The 24,787-nt window shown below is 37.2% G+C and overlaps 2 protein-coding genes across 3 annotated transcripts in view; one reads left to right on the top strand and one right to left on the bottom strand.

The window, feature by feature from the left end:
* METTL14 (methyltransferase 14, N6-adenosine-methyltransferase non-catalytic subunit) overlaps positions 1 to 7,547 on the top strand; it is a 34,258-nt gene extending 26,711 nt beyond the window's left edge. For both annotated transcript variants that reach the window (XM_074273761.1, XM_074273760.1), the window contains 3 exons: positions 791 to 907; positions 3,778 to 3,988; positions 6,161 to 7,547. In XM_074273761.1, the coding sequence (XP_074129862.1) occupies positions 791 to 907; positions 3,778 to 3,988; positions 6,161 to 6,474 (642 nt within the window). In that variant the 3' untranslated portion in view covers positions 6,475 to 7,547. The remainder of the gene's footprint in view (positions 1 to 790; positions 908 to 3,777; positions 3,989 to 6,160) is intronic.
* Positions 7,548 to 13,106: 5,559 nt separating this feature from the next.
* Positions 13,107 to 24,787, bottom strand: part of SEC24D (SEC24 homolog D, COPII coat complex component) — a 109,178-nt gene continuing 97,497 nt past the window's right edge. The window contains exons 20-23 of the mRNA XM_074273759.1: positions 23,534 to 23,713; positions 22,012 to 22,203; positions 18,344 to 18,433; positions 13,107 to 14,021 (exon numbers count right to left, since the gene is read on the bottom strand). Coding sequence (XP_074129860.1) covers positions 13,881 to 14,021; positions 18,344 to 18,433; positions 22,012 to 22,203; positions 23,534 to 23,713 — 603 coding nt within the window. The 3' untranslated portion in view covers positions 13,107 to 13,880. The remainder of the gene's footprint in view (positions 14,022 to 18,343; positions 18,434 to 22,011; positions 22,204 to 23,533; positions 23,714 to 24,787) is intronic.

Genomic DNA, 24,787 nt, shown 5'->3' with positions numbered 1-24,787 from the left:
TGGTGCCTTGGATTGTAGTTTGATCCTGGTGAACCTATCAAGATCAACAGAGTTACCTTCCCCCTTTTAATCATCTCCAAGATGACTTTGGATATCAGCTCTCTATTAGCCAGTTTTGTTATGTCCTTTCGAGTTCCAAGATCATTCTTCTTAGAAAATAATTGAAGTAAATTAGGTTGAGCAATTTTGTTTTTCCTCCATTTTCAATCATCCATCTTACTCTGTCCACTTTCCGCAGCAATCTTATCCCTGTTTTGTTTTGTTGTAATTTTTTTGTGGTCCTTAGCTCACTTTACTGGTTTCTGCAGATGTGTAGCATTAGCACCTGACATTATTCGTATTCTGTTTTTTTATGCTGTAAATACTATTTTTGATTGTAGTAGTCACACTAAGAAATGTTGTAGAACTTCATTTCAAAATTTTATAAACATTTAGCTTTGTTGCAAGGTACAATCACAACATTCCAGGGACATGAGAAAGTAAAACTGTTTCTTGGTGACATGCGTTTTTTTTATTGGGAACCTGGAGCAGTCACATGTCAGTGGGTGATGAGGATTGTCTTCCATTTGGAAATGTGAATGCAAAGAGTACTTGACCATTCTGAAGTTCTATTTATATAGGTGTGTTCCACTTCTGCTTTTTTCCCCATAGATTGGGCTTTATCCTTTTCAATACACACTGAACAAAATTGCCACAACAGTTTGAAATTTTATTCCCTCACTTAGGAAATAACCAATTATTTTTTGTTTAATTTTCGAAAATTCTAATAACTGTTTTCCACTTCTTTTAGTGTTTACGTAAGTGGGGTTACAGAAGATGTGAAGATATTTGCTGGATTAAAACCAACAAAAACAATCCTGGGAAGACAAAGACTTTAGACCCAAAGGCTGTCTTCCAAAGGACAAAGGTACAGCCTTATCCTGGCTTCTTTTAATTCTTCCTGTCTTTGTACTCCTTTGCATTGATAATGATCTTGAAATGAGTAATTTTAGGGGAGTAAGGACATTGTTTTTGATTTTTAGCATACAAATTGAATTATAAGAAATATTTATGTATATTTTTATTTTAATAGGCAATAATTATATAAATTAAGTAGCACTTACCCCCAAACTTAGTTTGATAAAACCTCAAAACAGTCTTTGATCTTGTTCTTTTATGGTTTTTTAAATACTCAAAGGGTTATTGTGAGCATGGCTAAGATGTTGCAATGCTTTGATGGTCAGACTCTTTCTTGCTTCAAATCTCTTCCCCATTTCACTCCATCCCCCATTCAGCCACCAAAGTGATTTGCCCAAAATTTGGGTTTATGACATGTCTCTCTCCACCACTTACTCTAAGTAAACTCCATTGACTCATTATTTTGTGGAGATCTCTATGCTTTTCTAAAATCATTAAGATTATAATTTCTTATAGCAGAGTAATATTTCATCATGAACATATACTACAATTTGTTTAGCCATTCCTTAATTGATGATATCCTCACAATTTCCAGTTCTTTGCCACCATAAAGTGAGCTGCTATTAATATTTTAGAACATGTAGTTTCTTTTCCATTTTCCTTAATTCTCTTGGGAAACAGATCTAAGAGTGGTATTGCTGGGTCAAAGAGTTTAGGCAGTTTAATAACTCTTTGAGGATAGTTCCAAATTTCTCCAAAATAGTTGGATAAGATAAAACCAATGGTAAATTAAGGTCCCAATTTTTCTACATCCCTTCCAACATTTGTCACTTTCCCCTTTCATTTCAGCCAATCTGAGAGGTGTAAAATGATATTTCAAGGTTGTTTTAATTTGCATTTCTCTAATTAGTAATGACTTAAAGCATTTTCTCATGACTATAAATTGTTTTGATTTTTTAAATTGGAAAACTGCCTGTTCAGATCCTTTGACCATTCATCAGCTGGGGAACGATTCACGTTTTTATAGAGTTGATAAAGTTCTTATATAGTTGAGTTATGAGATCTTTATCTAACGAACTGTCTATAAAATCTTTACCCCTTGCTCCCCCCCTCCCCCCAGTTTTTTGTTTTCCTTTTGATCTTGGTTACATTTGTTTTATTTACATAGAAACTTTTAAAGTGAATATACTAAATCTATCCATTTTATATCTCATGACACTCTATCTCTTGGTTTGCTCATAAATAGTTTATCTATCCATAAGTCTGTAGGTAATATGTTCCGCTGTTCTTCAAATTTTCTTACCGTATTTCCTTTTATATCTAGGTCATGTATCCATTTTGACCATATCTTGGTTTAATGGTATAAGAAACTGGTCTATACCCAGTTTCTGCCAGACTGCTTTCCAGATTTCTCAAAAATTTTTACCAAATAATGACTCCATATTCCCTGAACTTAAGTCTTTACACTTGTCAAAAACTGGATAACTATATTCATTTGTTGCTCTAGATTGTATCTGTTCCACTGAACTATCTTTCTGGTTTTTAGCCAGTAACAGATAGTTTTGATAATTATAGCTTTATAATACACTTTTAAGATTTGGTGCTGCTAAACCTTCTTTTATATATTTTTTCCCATTAGTTCTTTTGATATTTGTGAACTTTTTGTTCGTCCAAATGAATTTTATTATTTTTTCTAGTTCTATAAAATGATTTGCTAATTTAATCATGATGCCATTGAATGTATAGATTAATTTTGGTAAATTTTTTTTACTATATTAGCCCTGCCTATCAATGAATGATTAATATTTCTCCATTTACTTAAATTTCATTTTGTGTACAAATTTTTTTATGAGTTTGTGTATGTATGTCCTGAGTTTGTTTTGACAAATGTATTTCCAGGTATATTATACTGTCTAGTGTATTTTAAATGTAGTGTTTCTAACTGTTACTTTCTTCAGGATCCTACCAGTGAGCTTTTAGTTCATAAATCACAAAGAGTTTTTTCATTTTTCTTGGCATTGACTTGTGTTCCATATTTGACCTTTACTGTTCCTATCCTCTTCCCTGGATTGTTGATCTTCTTCCCTTGTCTTCTATTGCTCTTCTGTCTCGGAATCTCTTCCTCTCTGTCTGATTCTTCTTCCCACTCCTTTACTGATTCTTTATGTTTGCTCCATCCCTCAGATATTGTCTTGTAAAATACTTATCTATCACATAGATTAATCTTTTCTCTAAACTCAGGGGCCTACATTTATTTGTCTGGTAGACATTTTACTTCATCCCAACTCTTGTCTAGTTGGTTGCCAAGATTTAGTGATGTTATCTCCTCACAGTCTTTCAAGCCCCTTCTCGAAAGGCATCTACCAATTGATAATCTCCTCACTTTTATATATATATATATGAAAGTTCTTGTAAAAGTTGAAGGAACTAGAAAAAATAAAATTCCTTCTATGATATAAACTTTTCACTCTTTTATTAAAGGTGTTCCACACACACCTTTTCAGGCTTATATAACTTCATATTTCTCTCAAACTCTGATTAGCTGTTACCACATCCATCCTTTCATCTACATTTATACGTGCCGTTCCCAGGGTCTAGACTCCACTCTTAGCATTGCCTTTCAGAATCATATTCTATCAGGGCTTATCTCAAGTGAAGCCTCTAGTGGTCCCCTGCTGCTCTCCCTTCTCCTCCAAAAGTGTTTTTGGGTTTTTCCTAGCTTGAGAAGGTCTGACTCATTTTCTCACCTTGATAGTTCTCTTGGCTTTTATAATCCTAAAGACCACAGCAAGTTGGGAGGTTCCTAGAATATTTATCCCAGAGATCTGAAAAAATAAGGGCAGCTGTCTGGAGGAAACATTGTTCATTTGTTCTGTGCAGGAGCACTGCCTGATGGGCATCAAAGGAACTGTTCGGCGTAGCACCGATGGTGACTTCATTCATGCCAATGTTGACATTGACTTAATTATCACAGAAGAACCTGAAATTGGAAATATAGAAAAACCTGTAGAGATTTTTCATATTATTGAACATTTTTGCCTTGGTAGAAGACGACTTCATCTTTTTGGAAGGGACAGTACAATCCGACCAGGTAAGACTTCAGTTTAAGAAAAAAAACAACATCCTTTAATCTCAAAATATTTATATATTTAATAAAGAATGATTAATTTTTTTATATTGTATAAAAATAATATGCAGAATAAAATTTCCATGATACACTAGGAATGATGTAATCTTGTGGAAAACTTGGAGTAGTTTGGTAGCTTTCTCCACAAAAGGAAACTAAAAACAATTATGTGATTTGTCATTTTAATTCTGATGAGAAATATAAAGCCAAATTTGTTTTGCATTTGGATGCATATTGTGTATTTAGTTTCTGTATGTTAAATGTTCACCAAAGGCTCTCTGAAATTTGAATTGGTGGCCATAATTATAAACTGGAGTTGTGTGAATATAGCATTAAGATAGAACAAAGGGAAGGGAATTTATATAAGAAATATGTGGGGGTGGGGAAAATCATTCATATTTCATAGCTAGAGGAAGCTGAGATCATCAAGAATGTTTATTTTTCTTTCTTCTTTTAATTATATTAGAAGGCAAAATAAATGGTTGAGTGTTGTCCCTGAGGACTGAGGATTTCGAATGAGCTGTGATGCCCACTCAGCACAACGTAATGGTTCTCAGGCCGTGCTGTGCTTGTGATGGTGTGGGGGACGACCCTGTCGGCTGTCTGTCTGTTAGAAGTTAAGGGGAGCAAGCTGTGGTCGGGCTATGGTAAATAATCTTGCAGATAGCATTACTGTAATTGGAATCAGGCTCCAGTTATTCCATTTTGTAAAAAAATTAACTAAAAAGTTAAGTACTGAACTGTTACTTCAGAACTGAAAAGTGAAAAGTAGAAGTGAAACAGTTTTGCAAGGTTGTGTTTTGAAACATATAATCTCCACCATAGTTGTAGGCAACAGCATCATTTCAGATTTTGTGGAGGTTTTGTTTTTTTTTTTTTTTTTTTTTTTTTTTAATTCACAAGGCTTGATATCTTTTAGAAAAGAAAGCAAAGTTAAATAGTTTAAACTTTTTTTGGACTTCAAAATGATTTCCCATGTTACAGGCTGTATGTATACACATATTTATATTGTATGTCTACAATTACAACATATTGAGATTTGAGATATTTGGATTTTCTCTGAGGATCCCAAAACAAGTTGTTTTGGAGTTCTGTGAATGATTTTGCTTTTTCACTGAACTTCCTTAAAGGAAAAATGAACATTTTTCACTGCAGTTCGGGGTACAAAAGTTTATTACCATATTGCTGATGGAAACAATATCTTCTTCTGACCTCTAATGGCCCTTTCCACAAAATTTCTTGGTTACTTTTCTGGGTATCCAAGGATACTGAATGAACCTAATACACTACATCAAAAGTGGAGACCATAGTTGTAGTATAGCCCTCTACCCTGCCAGGTGTCCCTGGATTCTCGCCTCTAGCCTTCCAGGCTTTTGATTTATATGCCAACTTCCTTTTGTGCTTGGTCAATCAGCCAACTTTAAAGTTCTTGCTGTGTGCTACACATTTGTAAATGCTGGGAATACAAAGAAAGGGACTTAGTGTCTCTTGGGGAGAAGTACCATATGAATAACAGAGCATATAAAGGTGTGTACCCTGGGTTTGGGGTCTCCTTTGAATACCCTTGAATACATCATGATGAGTCACAAATTGCAGCTCATCTGTCCTTTGTCCTCTTGTACACCCCACTTTTTCATCAGTCTCTTCCTAAGAGAAGCTCAAGTCTACCACCAAGTTTCTCTTGAATACCCAGCTGAGTATATTGAGGACCACTGTGCTCCCTAGGCCCCTCATGTACACAGCTGTTCACTCTTTGCCATGTTTTCAAATTAACAGGTGGCATTTTGATTTGTTTTTGTTGTTGTTCATTCAAGAATAGACACTGTTGTAGACACATAGTAGCTATGTGTGTCTAAGAGAGGGCCACCTAGGAGTTACAGCCTAGTCAGGAGGGTGTGATAAACAGGGAATGTTTAAAGCCTTAGGCAAGATGACCTTGTATGAGAAGGTGCCACATAAAGTCACCCAGGTATTAAGTGCTGGGAGAGTGTCAGGGCATTTCTTCTTTCAGTCAGGAAGGACTTTATTCAGGAGACATAACTTAAACTTGACCCTGAAATCTAGGTAGGCTTTGGATGGGGGGAGGGAGAGGGAGTAGAGTAAACATTGATGACTCTTTATTTTTGTCTCTTTTAGGCTGGCTTACTGTGGGACCCAATCTTACCAATAGCAACTTCAATGCAGAAACTTATGCTTCCTATTTCAGCATTCCTAATTCCCCTCTAACGGGATGTACAGAAGAAATTGAGAGATTGCGGCCAAAGTCACCCCCTCCAAAATCAAAATCTGATCGAGGAGGCGGTGCCCCAAGGGGAGGTGGCAGAGGGGGCACTTCTGCTGGCCGTGGAGAGAGAGGCCGAGAAAGAAATCGATCTACTTTCCGAGGAGAGAGGGGTGGCTTTAGAGGGGGCCGTGGAGGAGCACACAGAGGGGGCTTCCCACCTCGCTAATTCCATTGGCAGCCTGACCCCTTTGGTTCCTCTTTTCCTTCTCTGTGTCTGATGGGGGACTCATTTTAGGAACCAAAACCAGTCAACTCCTTGCATCTGGAAACCATTGGCTACCTCCCGTGTACTTGTCATTCTTGGCAAGCTTTGTCTGGTTTGTATTGAATAGGTGACCATGCCATTGGTCATGTGCATGTAACTGAGCAGAGGGAAAAAACAGAAGTACATTAGCCCAGATGAAATTAGTCTAGTAAGTTCTAGATCAGACAAGACCTTTTACTCTGTTTAATAGCTGAAGAAAACCTTTAAAACTAAACTCTATTATTAGTGCCCGGACAAGGAGCTAAGCCTGCTTGCTGTCAGTTTTCTCAGGCACTTTACAAACAGGCATAAGAGCTGTCTTGGCATTGATGAAATAGAATGGGAGACTTGCTTCTCATTTCTGTTTTCTCAGTGTCTTGCTATAAGACAAAACAACCGTTAAGATTTTATGTTTTAATTTTTTTTATTATTATTTCAGAGTTAAACAGGTAGTTAGGCAGAATTTGGCTCTTCAGCAGGTGTAGAAAGCAGAAGCTTGTCAGAAGCATGGAAAAATACCTCTTGTGTTTATCAATGACTCCTTGTCTTCCTTAAAAGCATGAAAACTTTCAGATCAGATTCATGAAATTGGCAGAGATGTGGGCTTGGGCATTCTCAGACTTCCAGTACTTTTTTGTAGTTTTACTAAGTAAAAGAAATAAGGAAAACTGCAGAAGTTGACCTAAAGATTAATATGGATTATCAGCTGTTTCTTTTACATATTCCTGAAAATGTAATGCTCAGTGGGAACAAAAGTGGCATTTGTTATGAAAAATTTAAGGAGAGCTACACAGCTTGTGGAAAGAAATCTGATTCTACTTATTGCAGCTGTATGTTTTGTTTATATTTTTTATGAGAAACTGATTTGGTAAATCATTTATATGAGACTTTATACAACCTAGTTTTCTTCTGTAATTCATATTTTAAAAGAAATTGCTGACTTTGGGGCAGTGAGAATGATTTCATTGTTAATTTTGATAAATACCATTTTATAATATTTTGAGTAGGGTTTTTCTTTTAAATGAAAGGTGATCATTATATTTACAACTTAAGACACAACATTTCAGGAGTCTGCTTTCAAGGAGCTGAATTGGTCTAGTTTCTGGATAAAAATCCTGGAAGCTTGAAAGTAAAAGCCTATTTAGATATTACTAACTTTTTGAGCAGATTGAGAAAATTCACAAAAACATGGTTATTGCGTACCAGATTATGTTGAATCCTTTTTGTCTCAGTTATAACTATTTTTTTTCCCTAACATGGCTCCTCAGTGAACAAATCTGCTAGGAGGAAAATTCCTTTTAATAAAGTCACAACCTGAATAGAAGAAGTTAGGAAAAGCTCTGGTCTCCTTAGCTCCTTCCTGGATTGATGGCAGTGGAAACATATATCCTGAGAGAGAACATGAATCAGGACATATAACTGCCTTTCTGGGGGACCAACTCCTGGCCATGGGTGAGGGGAGACTCAAATCTTTTATTCGGAAAAGATGTTCCTACTTGGCTTGGGAGTCTCGACTACACCAACAAGGGAGGCAGATGCACACTGGACCATTGCTGTGTGCAGCCTTCTTGGCACTGGAGAGGGATCCGTCCATTTCTTAGCATAATTCTTCCTTTCTCCCCAGTGTTCATCTCTGATGGACATTGCTTTGAGAAGGACCTTTAACTTGCCCTCAGCCAGTAACTCCAGGACTTTAAGACAAACCCATAATGGAGGGTTTGGCTGACTGAATCTTGTCCGTAGGCTTCATGAAATTCCTTAATTAAAGAGATTTACATAACTTTTGGGGGAACATCTAATACGAATTTTTTTTCCAATGTTTTGAAGTTTCCAAAAATGAGTTTTGAATGAGAATTTGTAAGCCCCTAGGTTTTGACGAAATTCATAGCTCAGTACAAATCGATCTCATAAATAACATCCTAAATTAATTCTTAGCAGTAATCGAAAAGATAGACATATGGTGCAACTAAAATGAAGTTGGATTACGAGCCTACACCTCTTCTAGGTTCTTTTTGGGCTAACTTAAATGATAAAAGTTTACAACCTATCTTCAAGACAAGAGGAAGAATTTGAACTCTGACTAACACATCATTGACTGAATTGGAAGGTCACCCAGGCCAATCTGTCTGAACAAGGACAAATTCCGGGAAGATTACTACTTTGCAAGATAGCCTGCCCCATTTCTGAATCCTATAAGTTAAGAAGTTTTTTCTATACTTTCAGATGCGAATCTAATTCCACTTCCACCCTTTGACTCTAGTCCTATTTTCAGTGGCTAAGCAGACAAGTCCAATGATCACTTCAGAGGGTTGAGTTCCCTCAAGGGGAAAGGGCTCCCCCCTTACCCCTTTTTCTGTAAAGGTATCATCCTTTCCCTCTCCCCGGTTCACCACCCACGTGTGTTCTTCAGCTCTTCACTCTCCCCTTTTCCTCTCCAGTTATCTCTTGAATCTGGCCTTTCTTCATTACTCATTAGGCAACACCTAACCTGAGGCTTTTAAAACTCCTATCCAGACCTTGAAATAGCTTCTTTATTGGTCTTCTACCTTAAGTTTCTCCCCATTCCAGTCTATTCCACACGGTTACCAAAGTGATTTTCCTTGGACATAGTTGTGATCGTGCCATTTTCCTTCTCGATAACTATTGATGGTTCTCTATTACCTTTAGGATCAAATGTAAACTTCTGTGTTGGGCATTTAAAGCCCTTCATAACTTGGCCCTGGCCTATCTTTCCAGGATTCTGTTCGTCTCTTGATCACACTCTACAGCCTCACCAAGGCTTAAATAAATTGTTTATGGTCTTTAGAGTATTTTTCAGCTAGGTCTGTACAAAATGATTACCCAGAATAGGGCTTGTTAAATGCTGTGAAGGACTGGATTGATTGGCCAGTTTTGGTTGCTGGATTCCAATTTTCAGCACAAAATTATTGCCAGTCACACCTGCCCTTCATTGTGACTTGAGGATGTTTGAAATGTTATCTTAGGTAGTTTGAATAGGTACTCTGCTGGGAAGTTGATTTAGATGCTGAAGACTCCCTTATGGTGGGGGATGGGATGCCAGTCAGAAGCAATAAACACTTCCTAGTCAATAAATTGCTTCATCAATCTTACTGCTTTGGAAGTTTTTCATTCCACATTTTTAGAAATTTCTTCAGGTCCTTCATTAATTTCGTGTAAGGGCTGCCATCTTGGGTCTTATGCTGCTGTTGTCCCACAATGCATTGTGTCTAGCTGGGATGGGGATAGAGGGAGAGGGGTGGAAGAAAGAAAAGAGGAGAGAGGAAGGGGAGGAGGAGAGAGGACAGGAGAGAGACCAGGAAGAGAAGGGAGAAAAAAGGAGGAGAAGCTGTAGCTCCCTTTATACCTATTGCTTTGAGCACAGTAAACAATAATATGAGTGCTTCTGGAGAGGGCTGCCCCTCCACTGCCTTGTGGACCAGCTTCAAGCTTGGGCATGCACTCTTTCTCAAGTGGAAGGTAATTTCTCCCCTTCCCCTCCCTCCCATCCCTTCCAAAAGAAGGAAGATCTTAACTTTGGATCTGTTTTTGGTGCTGAGCACTGTCTGGCACCTTATAAATGCTTCATAAATATTTTTCTTTCAACTTCCACCGTTATCTCCCTCAGCTCCTGTACTCTTTTGTAGAATGTTCAATCTTTAGAGAACATTCACAAGGAGGGAGAACTTGGGTGCTCTGGAGGGAAGTAAGGAATGGGGTGGAGATTCTTGGAATTTCTACCTCTTGGGACATTTTTTTTGATGAGGCAGTCTGGGTTAATTGACTTGTCCAGGGTCACACAGCTAGTAAGTGTCAAGTGTCTGAGGCTGCATTTGAACTCAGGTCCTGACTCCCTGTGTGATTTAGCTGATCCAAAACATACATTTTATGAGGAAGTTTGCCTTTAGCACCTGTTTCACTTTATTCCCTTCCTAGACTGTCACCCTTTATTCTTGAATTCTCTGTTTTCTTGCCAAACCCTGAATTTCTCCAGTTATTCACCAGAACTACTCAAGAGTAGTAGAAACACATCTTGTTTCAATATTCTCCCCTCTCCAATCTGTCCTCCCCACAGTTGGCAAATGATTTTCCTTATGTTTTTGACCATGGCTTACTGTTGTTTTTCCAAGACTAAATTAACTTCCTGTTTCCTCTAGGATCAAATACAAATTACAAATTGGCATTTTAAATCTTCCAATCTTTATAGTCTTATGTATTACTCCCCTGCAGTGCCCTCTATATCCTATGTGCTGTTCCTCACATGAAGCCCCATCCCCTACTTCTCCCACTTCCCCCATTCCAGAAGAACAGTCCTTCCTCACCCCGTCTCACCAAATCCCAGCTTAGCTCAAGTGCCATCTTTTTAACAGCTTTTTCCAGCTCAGCTCAAGTACCATCTTAATAGCTTTTCCTAACCCACCCATTAGCCACTGCTTTTCTAAGGATATCTTCCATCTATTTGGGATGTATCTTGTAATTTACATACACAAGTCCTCATTGCAATATAACTTTCTTGAGGTCAGGGTCTATTTTTGCTCTTTGTATGGTGCTTAACCCAGTGCCCGGCAAGTAGTAAGTGCTTAATAAATACCTGATTGATTAAAACAATCAGACAAGCTTTCCTTAGGGGCCCTTCCACCTCTAAACTTGGGAGACTGCTACCAAATCCAGATCTCCCTGACTTTGGGGTCTATTCTTTAAATTTCATATTCCAGTGACTTCTGAAAAGCCACACAACATCTGGTTATTTCCAGTGTTGAAGGTATTCATTTTAGACTTGAAGGAATTTAAAAAAACTCAGGGACAGAAAAGATATTCTTTGTTTGAGGAATCATTACATTGCTTACTTAGCACCCCAGCATTTTAAATGCATGTTCATCTTTATCATTTGAATTGAGGTTTTACTTCAAGGGGCATGAGAATAGTAAAGGAGTTTATAACTCAAGGAGAAAGTGGAGATCTCTGATTTTTAACCCCCTTCTCCCTCTAAGCCTTCTTTCTATTTTTAGTATTGGTCAAATTTAACTCCAGTAGGACATAGTGGTTTGATTCAAAGGAGCAATAAGCATGGTGCAGATACAAGACTGTTAGATTTGATGTCAGAGGATTTGGATTCAAGTCCCAGTTCTCCTTAATAGACATAGAACTTGGGCAGGTGACTTAACCTGTCTTTTTGAGCCTTCATGTCTGTATCCATAAAATGGGGACAGTCCTATTTTTACATTTTCTACTTCAAAGGATTGTTATGAAAACCAAATGAGATGATAACATGTGAAAGTATACCAGAAATGGATCTGTAATTGTGAATTGTGATGTTAATCCCAAGGACCCATCAGATCAAAAGACTTTAGTGAGAACAAGGAAATATGGGAATTTTTTTTTTCCCCAAAAAGAAAGGGCACAAACATATGATGAAAATGTTTTTAATAAAATTCATTTCATTTTGGTTATGTTTTAAACTGCTGGTAAAAATCCCTTAGGTTTTAGTACATAATGAATTGCACTTAAAATAACAAATGTTTTTCTTTCCTTAGTTAAACATGTAGACTAAACCTATCAAGGTTTATTCTCTGCAATTAATTTGAGTTGGGAAGAGTCACCAACCACAGGGATGGAGCTGCCTTGCGATAGAGTGGTAGAGAGGCAGTCATGTTCCTGTTTTCATCAACAATAGCACCGCACAACAGGAAGGCAGTGCAGGTGCCTGAGTTGTTCAAAGGGCTGTGGTCCAAATAAAATTAGGAGGACCTTAGCATCAAAGGAGGAATTGAAGGCAACTTGATTCTTCCACTGGTGGTTGGATAAAATTTTTCAGACACTCACAAGTCCCTTCACAACAAAATGGATAAATGAAGTCCAAATGGTTCTCCTATGTGGAATAAGCCCTATTTGTGGCTGTTCCCTCTAGGGATTAGTGGAGCTTCACCTGCATCTGCGGCAGTCAGGTTGGTAGAATTCTCTCATCCACATGTGTCTGATGAATATTAGTGCAGTGAAGCTACACTCCTGCACCTCTGTCAAGCCAGTTAGTGGAAAAGACTGGCTTCAAGTGGAATGGAGGGGACGATTGGGTCCTAAAAGAGGAAAACCTTTAACTCAGTAACAAATCCTATAATTTAATAATAAGCAGTTTTGACTTTGTAAAGGATTTTTTAAAAAAATTGGCAGAATAAAATAAAATTTTAAATTGGCAAAATTAAAAAAAATTTTTTTAGAAAGTTTGTTTTCTTGTAGATACTTAATATTCTGTAAGAAATGATTAGCAAGTTCTGTGTTGAGTCTATTTAACAAATAACTTTGAGAACCTTTCCTTCTCTTTTTTTGATTTGTGATTTCATTGGTCAAGGGAATGCTTAGGAGCTACCCCTGCTGGTATGTTCCTTAACTACTAGCAGTTTTAAAAATTGCCTGGGTATACTGAGAGATTAATTGACACATCAAGAATCACACAGTCAATATGTGTCAGCAGCAGGACTTGGACCCAGATTTTTCTAAGTCAAAGACCAACTCTCTATTGACTATGTCAGATTGCTGCTCTTTCTAGTTTCTAAAGCCCAGGGTTTGATTTTTTTTTTTTTTTTTTTTAACCTTTGAGCTTAATGCTGCCTATATTTTATGGATGAGATTCATATGAAGTGATTTATCTCTATTAATTAAGATCCCTTTATATACAGGTAGAAACCTTCAAAACTGTACAAAGAATCATTAAGATTATTGACAGTTTTTGGACAAAATAAGGAACAGAGGGAAAAAGGTTCAACTTACAATATGCAATTCTGAAAAGTTGCTGAATGCACAGAAGATCTCTACCAGAGTCTAAGCCTTGTTTAGGTAGACTTTTGTGTAAATTGTTCACCATTGAATGGAAAAATGAGTTTGAAATGGAAAAATAAGTCTTTTACAAAATTAAGTACCATATAAAAATGAGGGTGGTTCTTCCTATATCGTCAGTGGGAAAGGCACTAGGGTTTCCTCTCCCTCCATATATCTATACATCTTTATAATTTATAGGAATAGAAAAGAAAAGAATTGAGAATGAGTCTTGTAAACTCTGCCTCATATGAAATGCATAGACTTAGCTAAGAGTTAAAATTTGTCATCAGAAGTAGGCTCTTTCTCTATATTTCAGGACTGACCGTCTTGTCCGTCTTCAGCTGGATACCTGAATATGGCTCTATAGGCCACTAGATAGAGAAGATGAGCAATGTAGATTCAGAAACTGTACACAGAAAGAAAGCCTGATTCAAAACATCCTTCAGGACAGTGACCAAGAGGGTATCATCCCCTTAGAAATGGGGGTTAATACCAAAGGATGGAGAGGCCAGTTTCCTTTAGTTCAGCAGCTGGCAGATCTCTTTGTGGACACAGCAGAGGAAATCCACATAAGACGCTCCTCCATAAAGACCTTTGTCTTCCACTAGGAACTGTCGGAAAATCACCTCTGGCTGCTCTCGCTGCTTCACAATTGTAAGCTGGAAAAAAGAATATCCAGTCATCACAGGGCTTGGGCAGTGTTTGTATAAATTACAAATAATTCTTGATAAGGATGCTTATAGTTTTAAAAATGGTAAATGGTTCCCTAATTTAAAAAAGTTCATTGGGAAATATGCCAGTGTAATTAATTTTTGTTGTCATGAGCCTAAGAAAGACAGAAAAGCCGAAATGGCTTTGGAAACCTAGGCAGAGGAAGAAGCTTTTATTCTAGAACATTATCTTTCTGGCTCTATCCTTCCTACCCCATTTTGATTGCTTCTAGCTTTTTTTCTCCTTTTTTCTTTCCTATTTCTTTTTGTGCTTTTCTTTTAAAGCTGGGTTGGACTAGTCAAGATGCTGGTATCAAAAGAAAGAGAAGGTCTTAATAGTCTTAACTGATTGAAATCAAATAGGAAGAAAGGAAACAAGCATTTTCCCCCCTATTTTAATTGATTTTTAAAATTTTCTTTATCATTTGTTAATTTTTTAACATTCATTCTTTTTGAGTTCCAAATTCTCTCCTTTTCCCCAGCCTCTCTGTCACTCATCAAAAAAGCAAGCAATTTGAGACTTATACATGCAAAGTTAGGGGCAGCATTTCTATATTAGCCATGTTTGCCCTCCCCCCCCAAAAAAAAAAAAAAAAAGTAAAAAAACTATGCATTCTGCACTCAGGAATAAATCAGTCCTCTCTAAAGGTGAATAGTATTTTTCATCATGAGTCCTTTGAAATTGTCTTGGTTTACTGTATTCATCAGGATAACTTGTCTTTCATGATAATCATCATTACAATATTGCTGTTAATATCTTATAGTGATCTCCTAGTTCTGTTCACTTCACTTTACTTTACTTTTGTTCATGTCTTCCTAGGTTTTTCTGAAACCCTCCTGCTCATCATTTCTTATACCACAATGTATATGTACCACAACTTGTTCAGCGATTTCCCAACTGATGGGCTCTCCTTCAGTTTCCAGTATTTATTACACACACACACACACACACACACACAAACACACAAATGCTGCTAGAATATAGATCCTATCACTTTTCCTTTGATTTCTTTGGGGTACAGACCTAGTAATAGTATTGCTGAGTTAGAGAGTTTGCATAGTTTTATAGCCTTTTTGGCATAGTTCAAAGGTGTACTCTAGAATGGCTGCACCTCTTCACAATACCAACAGTGCATTAGTGTCCCTATTTTTTCACATTCCCTCCAATGTTTGTCATTTTCCTTTTCTGTCATGTTAACCATTTTGATGTGTGTGAAGTGTCCCTTAGAAATGTTTTGATTTGCGTTTCTTTAGTGATTTGGACCATTTTTAAATATAACTATTGATAGTTTTGTTTTCTTCTGAAAACTTTCTGTACATATTCTTTGGCCATTTATTAGTTGGGGAATGGCTTTAAAAAAAAAATTGCTTGATTCAATTTTATATGTAGTTGAGAAATTGGACCTTTATTAGAGAAACTTGCCATAGAATTTTATTCCCCAGTTTGTTGCTTTTATTCTTGTATTACCTACATTGATTTTGTTTATGCAAAAGTTTAAAAAATCTATGTAACCAAAATGATCCATTTTATGTCTTATGATTCTCTCTCTCTTGTTTGATCATAAATTCTTCCCTTGTCCATAGATCTAACAGGTAAATTTTTCCATGCTTTCCTAATTTGCTTATATCACCCTTTATGTCTAAATCATGTACCCATTTGACTTTATCTTGGTATATAGTTGAAATGTTGGTCTATGCTTAGTTTCTATCACTGTTTTTCAGTTTTCCCAATAGTTTTTGTCTGATAGTTCATACCGCAAAAGCTTGGATCTCTGAGAAGCAAGTGTTCTGTAAGCACCTGCAATATGCCAGGTGGTATGTTAAGTGCTTTACAAATATCTCATATGATTAGTGAGGTAGGTGCTATTATTCTCATTTTACACATGAGGTAACTGAAAAGAAGCTAAGAATTTGCACTGGATTTGAACTCAGCTCTTCTTGACTACAGATTCAGTATTCTACTTACTGTACTACCCTGTGGTCTCTGCATGATAAAAGTCAACTGCCCACATACAAGACGGGGAAGAAATGGCTTGATGGCATTTCCTCTTAAAAAAAAAAAAAAAAAAAAAAAAAAAGGCAAACAGACAAGAAAAATCTCATAGTTTTTAATTATGAGGTCAATCAATAGGAGGCAATGGAAAACATTGGAGATCTTGTACTGCTATTGTGCTTTAATAAGAGAAGTTTGACCATAGTAACACAAAGGAAAAAAAACTACCACACAGAGCATCAAAAAATGAATGTTGTAAAATTAGAACAAACTTGGCTCCAAGGAAGAGAGAAAACAAGACTTTCCTCTACTCAGTTGCAGAATATTGCATACAATAAATTTTTTCACTTTATTCATTGGTTTTGTTGAAAAGATTTTTAAAAAATCTTAAGTTTTTCTTTTAAAAAACTGCTAAAGGAAATAGTTCTCTGGAAGGTAGAAGAATGTGAGGGGAAGATATCAAGAAAAAAATCGGTTTTAAAAAAAATAAGCATATGGGACAGCTAGATGGTGCAGTGGATAGAGTACCTACCAGCCCTGAAGTCAGGAGGACTGGAGTTCAAATCTGGCCTCAGACATTTAACACTTCCTAGCTGTGTGACTCTTGGCAAGTCACTTAACTTCAATTGCCTCAGCAAAAATAATAAAAATAAGCAAAGAATCTAGGGCAATGGAAAGTATGGTTCTTATATATACTTCCTGCTGCCACATTTGAAGAGGAACACTGATAGACTTGGGAGCCATCAAGATAATGGGATGTTCAAAAGATGTGGGCCCACTGATTTAGGTTTGGTCTGAAGAAGTCACAGTGGGAACTGCAGGAAGTGAGAGAGAAGGCCTGAGCCTTTGAAACAGTGTTTATTAAGCCAACTATGAACAGCTTGTTTCTCCCTAGACAAGAGACTGAAGAGAAGGGAGACTCATTTTGGATCATTCTACTGATAAACTTAGCTCAAGGGTGACTGGAAAGTGAAGAATAACTTAATATCATGGCTTTTTAGAGATCATGATATTACTAAATATATAAATATATAACCTTAACTAGAAAAGTTAAATTGGCCACCGATGAAGTGCCTGGAATGGCAGAGTTGAAGGTGGAAAAGGAGCTGGCTTGGAGCTCAGCCATCTAGCATCTTTGCTACTACTACTCACTGTATGATCTACGCCTGATGGGAGCTCAGTTTTCTCTTAAATTGCACTTCAAGAACTTTGATTGGAAAAGACTGTCTTTGTTTTCTCTCATTTGTCATTTCCTTTCAAATCCTATGTATTTTATTAATTTAAAAACGTGATTCAAAAAGGAACATGTAGATTTCTCTAAACTGCACAAAGGGTCCATGATAGAAAAAATAAAAAGTACTGAGCCCTTGACCTAGAAGATCTCTAAAAAAGACCTTCTTTGTAGCATAATCTATGATCTTTTGGCCTCTTTGAGCATTGGTTTTCTCATTGAAAAGTAATTTACAGATTTGTTACAGGAAGGAATATGCTGGCAAATGTTAACAACTGGCTTCCCGTCTCCCTCTTCCACCCCCTCTCCTCCAAAAAAAAGTTTGCACAACACACTTTTGAATTTTAAGTTCTCTCCCATCACTTCCCTAAGTCTAGACAATCAAAACAATAAAACCTGGATTTGTGTCACCTAGATTTTCAAGGAATAAAAACTCACATGAGATTTAATAATTGACTCTTCAGTTGGAGCTAGCTCCAGGACACCCCTGATTATAAGGATCAGAGGAAAAGACTTTATAAACTTTAAAGGTTGATAAACTTTAATGATTGTCAGTGATGATGACTGAAGCATTGGTAGGTTGACATTTTTATGGAAAAGACTTCATATTTGTTAACTTTATCAGTTTGTTCCAGGACCATGTGGGAGAGCGTCATATGAGTGCAAATGTATTATTAAATTGTACTACAGGCACTATTCTATCTGCCCTTAGGTGATAACACATAGCTGGAGACGCTTAGAGATAATATACATAAAGTTGTCTTCGAAAGATCACGTTATGAAAGTACAGCAGCCATGTTAAATGAGGTGGGAAAAAAACAAACCATTCAAAAATTAATATTGCAAAAATTACAAAGAACAAGCTTGACTCAATGAATTATGATAAGACACTTCGCTTCCTCCTTTATAGAAGTAGGGAATGGGAGTCTAAGGGGGAGCACATTAAGAGCTATTTTTTTTTTTTTTTGATACATTGGTTTACTGATCAGTAGGGTTTTGCTCAAAAGCAGTGAAATATTTAAAGAATGAAAAACTCTGATTCCTTACCTTCATTGAATATGGCTTTTTCTGCTGGATATTATTCATGGTCAATCTAAGTTTCTGAGAGTATGGATTCCCCACCTCAGGCAGTGATGTCTGTATTAAGAGAATTCAAATTTTAAGGTTCAAAGAAGCCTATTTGAAAGGATTTTGTTTATACTTAATTGGCATTGAAACCAGGTAGATTGTATTTTGAATTGGATAATGAATGTTAACTTAAAACCCTTCTACATTCATATTTGCCACTCATACTTACAGAGAAGTATCTTTTAGAAAAAAAATGAATAGTGAGAATAATCCCACCAATTTTGGAAGAAAATTCCAAAAAGGAACAGTGATTTATCTTTGTAGCAGGCAAACAGGATCCTCTGGTACTTTGATTTGGGGACATAATGGAAATGACCCATGGGAACCCTGTTTTATTCTAAGGCTGTTTTTGTGCAATTCACTCAAAGTCTTCCCTATGTATGTGGTCTCTCTCATTAGAATGTGCTGTTGAGATCCGGGACTCTATAGCACACTGCTTGGCACAGAATAATCACTTAATAAAAACTTATTCATCTATTCACTCATTGATTCCTTCTTTTCTAGGTGGAAAACTGGAAATTATGTTGTTTGAGGGAAAGATCTTTTATTCCCCATTAGTGGATTCTCTTTCACAGTTGTGGGGATTAAGGCAGTGGTAAAATGACTTCAATTTTTGAAATGACAACCCAGTAATCACTTTTACATCTTCACAACAAACTGCTAGACTGAATTTTCAACTGTATAAAAGAAGCTTGAAAGTGTCCTTTAGGACTACTTAGTGGACTGTGGAGCTGTAATCTATCCCCATACATTCCATTAAAGAAAGCAGAAAACTGCTCAATTTTCTTCCATTAACACAGAACTATCCTAAAATTGATCCTTTGTATGAAAATGCTAAGAGCACACACATTATTTATGAACAGTATACAGGCGGAGTGATCTAGGGAATGCTTAACATGAATATTAGAACTATAAGTTGTAAAAAGTAGGTAATACAGCATTACTTCCCACTTTGTAGGTACCATTAAAATGGACTTATCTGAAAAAATTGAGAAGTCACTATGCTTCCTTCATGCATGTTTTTTGACTGGATGTCCATTGTCTGATATGTTGTTGAGTAGAATCCTGGACAGAATGGGTGGGATTAGATGGGATCTGAGCCCTTTCAGCTCAGATTATGGCATTCTATTTAAAAGTAATAACAGTGTCTCCCAGGGATGATAGCTATCTGTTAAATAAACCAATGCATTAAGAACAGAATTATCCCCAACCTGTTTTATTCGTTAACTTCCTGGACAATCAACAAACTTTAGTTTTCACCTGTGTTATACCTTAGCTTCCTTAGACTCATTTTAAGAGCCACTTGGCTGCAGGAGGTCTTGTCTGATTTCCTATCCCTGACAAATTTATTGTATATATTTTGTATTTATATGCATGTGGTTCCCTCAATAGAATATAAATTATTTTAGTGCAGAGGATTAATTAAAAATTTTTTTTTGGGGGGGGGGCTTTTGGTTTCTAGTGCCTGTCCCATAGTAGGCTATGAATAAATGCTTGTGGAATAATTAAGGGATTGTATTTTCTTCCTTAAATTGAGCAAAAATGTTTCTTAGATTCATTTACCTTTCCATGTTGCATTCTAGATTTTTTTTTTTTTTTTTTTTTTTTTTTGGTCTTGGTCTCCTTAGTGGGAGATGGTTTCCTCTTCAATGATCTTTCCTTTTTTATGATGAAAAATGTGCTCATAAGGTTCTCTAAATTTTATCATCTGTTCACATTAGATAAATCTGAAAGGGATCTTAGAGATATATCTAGCCAGATTCTCCTTTTACAAATGAGGAAACTAAGTATCAAAAGAAATTAAGGGACTTGCCCCAGTCTAAGTATACAAATATGGTAACTGAATTGAGACTCCCAGATCTACCACTCTTTTAGTACACTACCACTAATTTTACCACTAATTATTTAAAGAGATTATATATTCTCACAGGGGAATACCATAATCTCCACAGAATAAAAATGGCAGGTAATTCAGAGACAATGAAGAGCTTCATTTTGGGCCCCAGTGGGTAACAACATACTTCTCTGCATGGTATGTACAAAAATTAGTGGGCAGGCTATCATCATGGAAAAACATTATTAGCAGGTCATTCCCAAGGATAATGAATAGGTGGCTTGGCCAAATGCCATGCTGGTACCATAGAAAGTTCAGTGAAAAGGCCTTCAGAATATTGAGTGGATTCTTTGCTGTGCATTTATGGGAAGACCCAGGCATCAATCTCACAGGATGAGATGGTTTGACTTGATGTCACCCTGCATGACTAAAGGGAGTCCTGACATTGATGATCTGCTGAACACTGAGTACTAAATGGCATTCTGAATTAAATATGCTGACAGCTGAATTTAGACTTTGTGACTCATTGGAAATGCAAACTTTTATATAATCATGCCCCACATTTGGGAAGTCACTAAATATTAAGCATAAAATATTAAGGTCACTCCCCATGCAAATGATGTCAGCCTCAAATCTCCCCATATGCTGTGGATTCAGCCCTCCTCTGGGGGCGTGTGCTTGGAAACAAACAGTTCACAGTAATGGTTCTCTTTTGCAGTGGCTCACCAGAATGTCTTGCAGTTGATGGGTCAGGTGGTTGCCATTTCCTTAAAGGAAAAGGTATCTTTATAGCGTTCCTAAAGACCCAGATTCTTTTCTCTAGAATAACTTTGTTTCCCCAGCACAGGTTGACCTCTATTCCACTGCGCATTGTTTTAGGTATCTAAATGTGATGCACTAAAATATTCTGTTGCATAATTGTCATCTAAGATCATTGGATATTTGTGGAAACTACAAATCACAGGAATAGACTCTTTGATGGTTTGCTATAGAAAGATCTAAATGAGGCTGCTGATCATTCCAGATGGTTTTAATCCTTCAAGTAGCAATGGTTTCCTTGGGTAGAGCAATCTTTTGGCCAAAACAATTCATAATACCCTCATGCTTCTTGTGAATCCATCATCTGGAGTTGTTGGCCAAACTGCTGGTGATGCTTTCTTGTCTGTAGGCAAACTTTTCTGGTGCACATATTTAATAATAGGGTCCATTTTTGAAGTTCTTCCACCTTGTAGAATCTGATAGAACCTGTCCTCTGCTGGGAGAGGCTTTGGGAGCCTGCCAACTTGATATCAATCACTATAAAGCATCCAAAGAGGTGGTAGCAATGGATGGAATGGAATGACAGCTATGATTTCATGAGGACACTAGCAAAAAATCAGCTGTAGCAAGATTTGCCTGAGGCATTGAGAAGGGTCATCCAACAAGTGTATGGGCTGGCCTCAGGATCTGAACTAGGTCCTACTGACTGGGGCCAGCCCTATCCATTGCACTTCTGCCCTCATCCCACTTCAGTGAGGTCAGACTCGACAAAAGGGGTAGAAGTTAGTTTCTCCACACTCTCAGCTTTAGTCTAAATGTCGCAATGGTGTTTTTTTTTTATGCAGAACTATGGGAGATAATGGCTTTTTCCTTTCTGTAATCCATAGGTGGGTGTTAAATAGAGAAAATTGGAAAAGATTTTTATTTTGAATTCAATCACAACCCTCTCCCTACTCCTCCATATCATACCCCAAAAGGAAAAAATGAAACTTACTACATCTGTATTAATATGTGTAAAGGAGGGCACATTAAATATTCCTTGAATCAGATCTGGTGGAGTGCTTACTCCCAACCAGAGGAACATTCTGAGTCCATTTGCCAATAAGAACACTCCTTCTTCAGACAGACGTTCTTCAGAGCACCGAATGGCAACTGGGAGAGTTTCACTCTGGACATCCATTGTGTGCTGAGGAAACAAAAGCAGACTCAAAGCAATGCTTCTCAAACTTTCTGAAACTAGATTTTTGTACTCTTTGTACTTTAAAAATTATTGAGGCCCCTCCAAAAGCTTTTGTTTATGTGGTGACTATTAATTTACAATGCTGTATTAAGATGTCTTAGTATTATTGTGAGTTGTTCTAACCTTGAGAATGCACTGACAGGGCCTCAGGGGCCCCTAGGGGAATCCCACACTTGGAGAACCAATGATCTAAAAGTTATTTGGGCATAACCAGCCTTATGCCCTAGTGAAATTGTGAGCTCACCTATCTCTGGAAGTATTCAAGCTAAAGCTAGGTGACTTTTGCACAAACTCTTGATTCAATCTTTTAAATTAAAAATTCCAAGATGAAAGATGAATCCATCCTTCAGTAATTCTCAGGTGAACTCATCCAAATCCTCCAAGAACTTAATGCTCCTTAAGTGCTTTGGAAGAGTTTTATTTATTATACTTATCCCAAGGTCAAGTATAATACATGCTACTTAAGGGACCTCTTTTAAAGGATGCTGCTCTTTCACTGAGCTGTAAATGATCTTTCAGTTTGCTCATCTTGCAGAGGCAAGGCTGCTCAAGCTGCTTTCCCACTTGATGTGTGGTTTCTGCACCAGTATGGTGGCAAATACCTATCACACATGTGAATGTGAGTGTGTGTATGTGTGTGTGTGTGTGTGTGTGAGATTAATGATACACAAGAATTGTCACCAGTGTGAGAAGTAGAGATGCCATCTCCTAAACAACAGAACTTGACTTCTTTAATCTATTTGAAAATTTAAATTTAATGGAAAGCCTTCTTCAAAGCATCATCCAAAGCCACCTTCTCCATTAGAAGTTTCTTTTCCTTTCCAATTATTAGTAGCGCTATTTCACTCTTGAAATGACTTTGGATTTACTTGTCTATATACATGTTATACCTCACTTCTACTATCTCAAGAAAATCTGATCTTAATTAAGCACAAGACTTACTTGAGGCTTTATCTCTATCTCTGGTGTTTAGCACAGAATATATGCTTAATGAATATCCAATTAATCTGAGCACTTAATTGGTTGAGGAGTTCCAACTTGATGAAAAAAATTATATGAATGATATAGAATTATTTGGAAAATTAAGTCCTCCAAGTCCCTCATCACCCTCAATTTTTGTGACTACTTTTTTGCTGCACAGGAAAACAATCCCACCAAATCCCAAAACATGCCTGGAAGGCTTTCATGATCCTAACTTCCTTATTTTGATGCATGTGACAGAGAAATGGTCTAGGGAAAGAGTAGACAATATCCCCCTCTTATGTTGCATACTTACTATTGGTATAAGCTGTGGGTAGAAAAACAGTTGAGTATCTGCAACGTCCATTGACATGACCAGTTGCCTCTGATATGCTCGTTCATCCATTGAGATCTCTGGTCTGCTCAGTAGCACACAATTTTTTAGCAGACTGTTCATGTACACGGGGAATACCTTCATGGCATCAGGCAGGATGAGCTGAAAAGAAATGGAATTGTTTGATGATCTTTTCTGACCTTGGAAGGGGCAGTAAAGGGGCACAGTGTATGGAAGACCAGGCCTGACTCAAGCCTCATCTTTCTGAATTCAGATCTGACTTCAGATACTTACTACCTATGTGATTCTGAGCAAGTCAGTTAACTCTGCTTCCATCTGGGTTTGGGAAATATTAACTATCGTCCTGAATGCAGTCTTTTGTTTCTACTGTTCTTAATTTGTAATGAAGATTTTTGTCAACAGAAACCCAAACTGTTACATTTTACTTAATATACAGACTAAAGATAAGATGGGATAGAAGAAAGGAAACATGTATTAAGTACTCCTAGTGCCAGAGCACTGTGTTAAGTGCTTTACAATTTTATCTTGTGAGGGGAGGTAGGGATTATTATTATACCCATTTCCCAATTGAGAAATCTGAGACAGAGATTGTGACTCACTCAGGATCACACATGTAGTAAGCATCTGAGATCACATTTGAACTCAAGTGCTCCTGAGATCAGGCTCAGCTGTATTTGTATTTGTTGTCCCACCTAGATGCCTCGGAGCCATAGAGTCCCATTTTCTGGAGATAAGGGATTATTTGGTTCAGATGTGGGAAGTGGGGTATGGAGTTGTTGAACTAAGTTCAGAGGGAGGCATTAGAGTTTACATGCTTGGCAAAGAATCGGTGGTCAAGCTACTCCTAGAAAAGATACAGGAATGAATGGTCAAGGTCAGAAAGTGTCATTCCTTCCTTTCTTGGGAAAGCAGCTCTCTGAGTTGGAAAAGAAAACTATATTCCTGCCAAAGTGGGGGTTGAAGATGAGGAGAGTAGGGAGAGTGATTTGCTTGGAAATCTTGGAGACAGTCTCTTGGCTAAAAGATGATTGCCCATCTGACCTATCTTGCTCACTAGCACCACCTGGTGGGAGATACATTTCATGAAATTATGTGACTCAGGTTTATGATAAAAATCCTAATCATGGTTGGAACACTGAAATCTCTCTCCATCTTTAGGGAATGACCCCTGCTGCCATTTCAGGAGATGCAAGGTTAAATGGTCTGTAGGTGACC

This window comes from Sminthopsis crassicaudata, chromosome 6 (assembly GCF_048593235.1).
Source record: "Sminthopsis crassicaudata isolate SCR6 chromosome 6, ASM4859323v1, whole genome shotgun sequence".
NCBI classification, from domain to species: Eukaryota; Metazoa; Chordata; class Mammalia; order Dasyuromorphia; family Dasyuridae; genus Sminthopsis; species Sminthopsis crassicaudata.
Note: the sequence above shows the minus strand (reverse complement) of the source record. Positions and strands in the feature narration are given on the sequence as shown.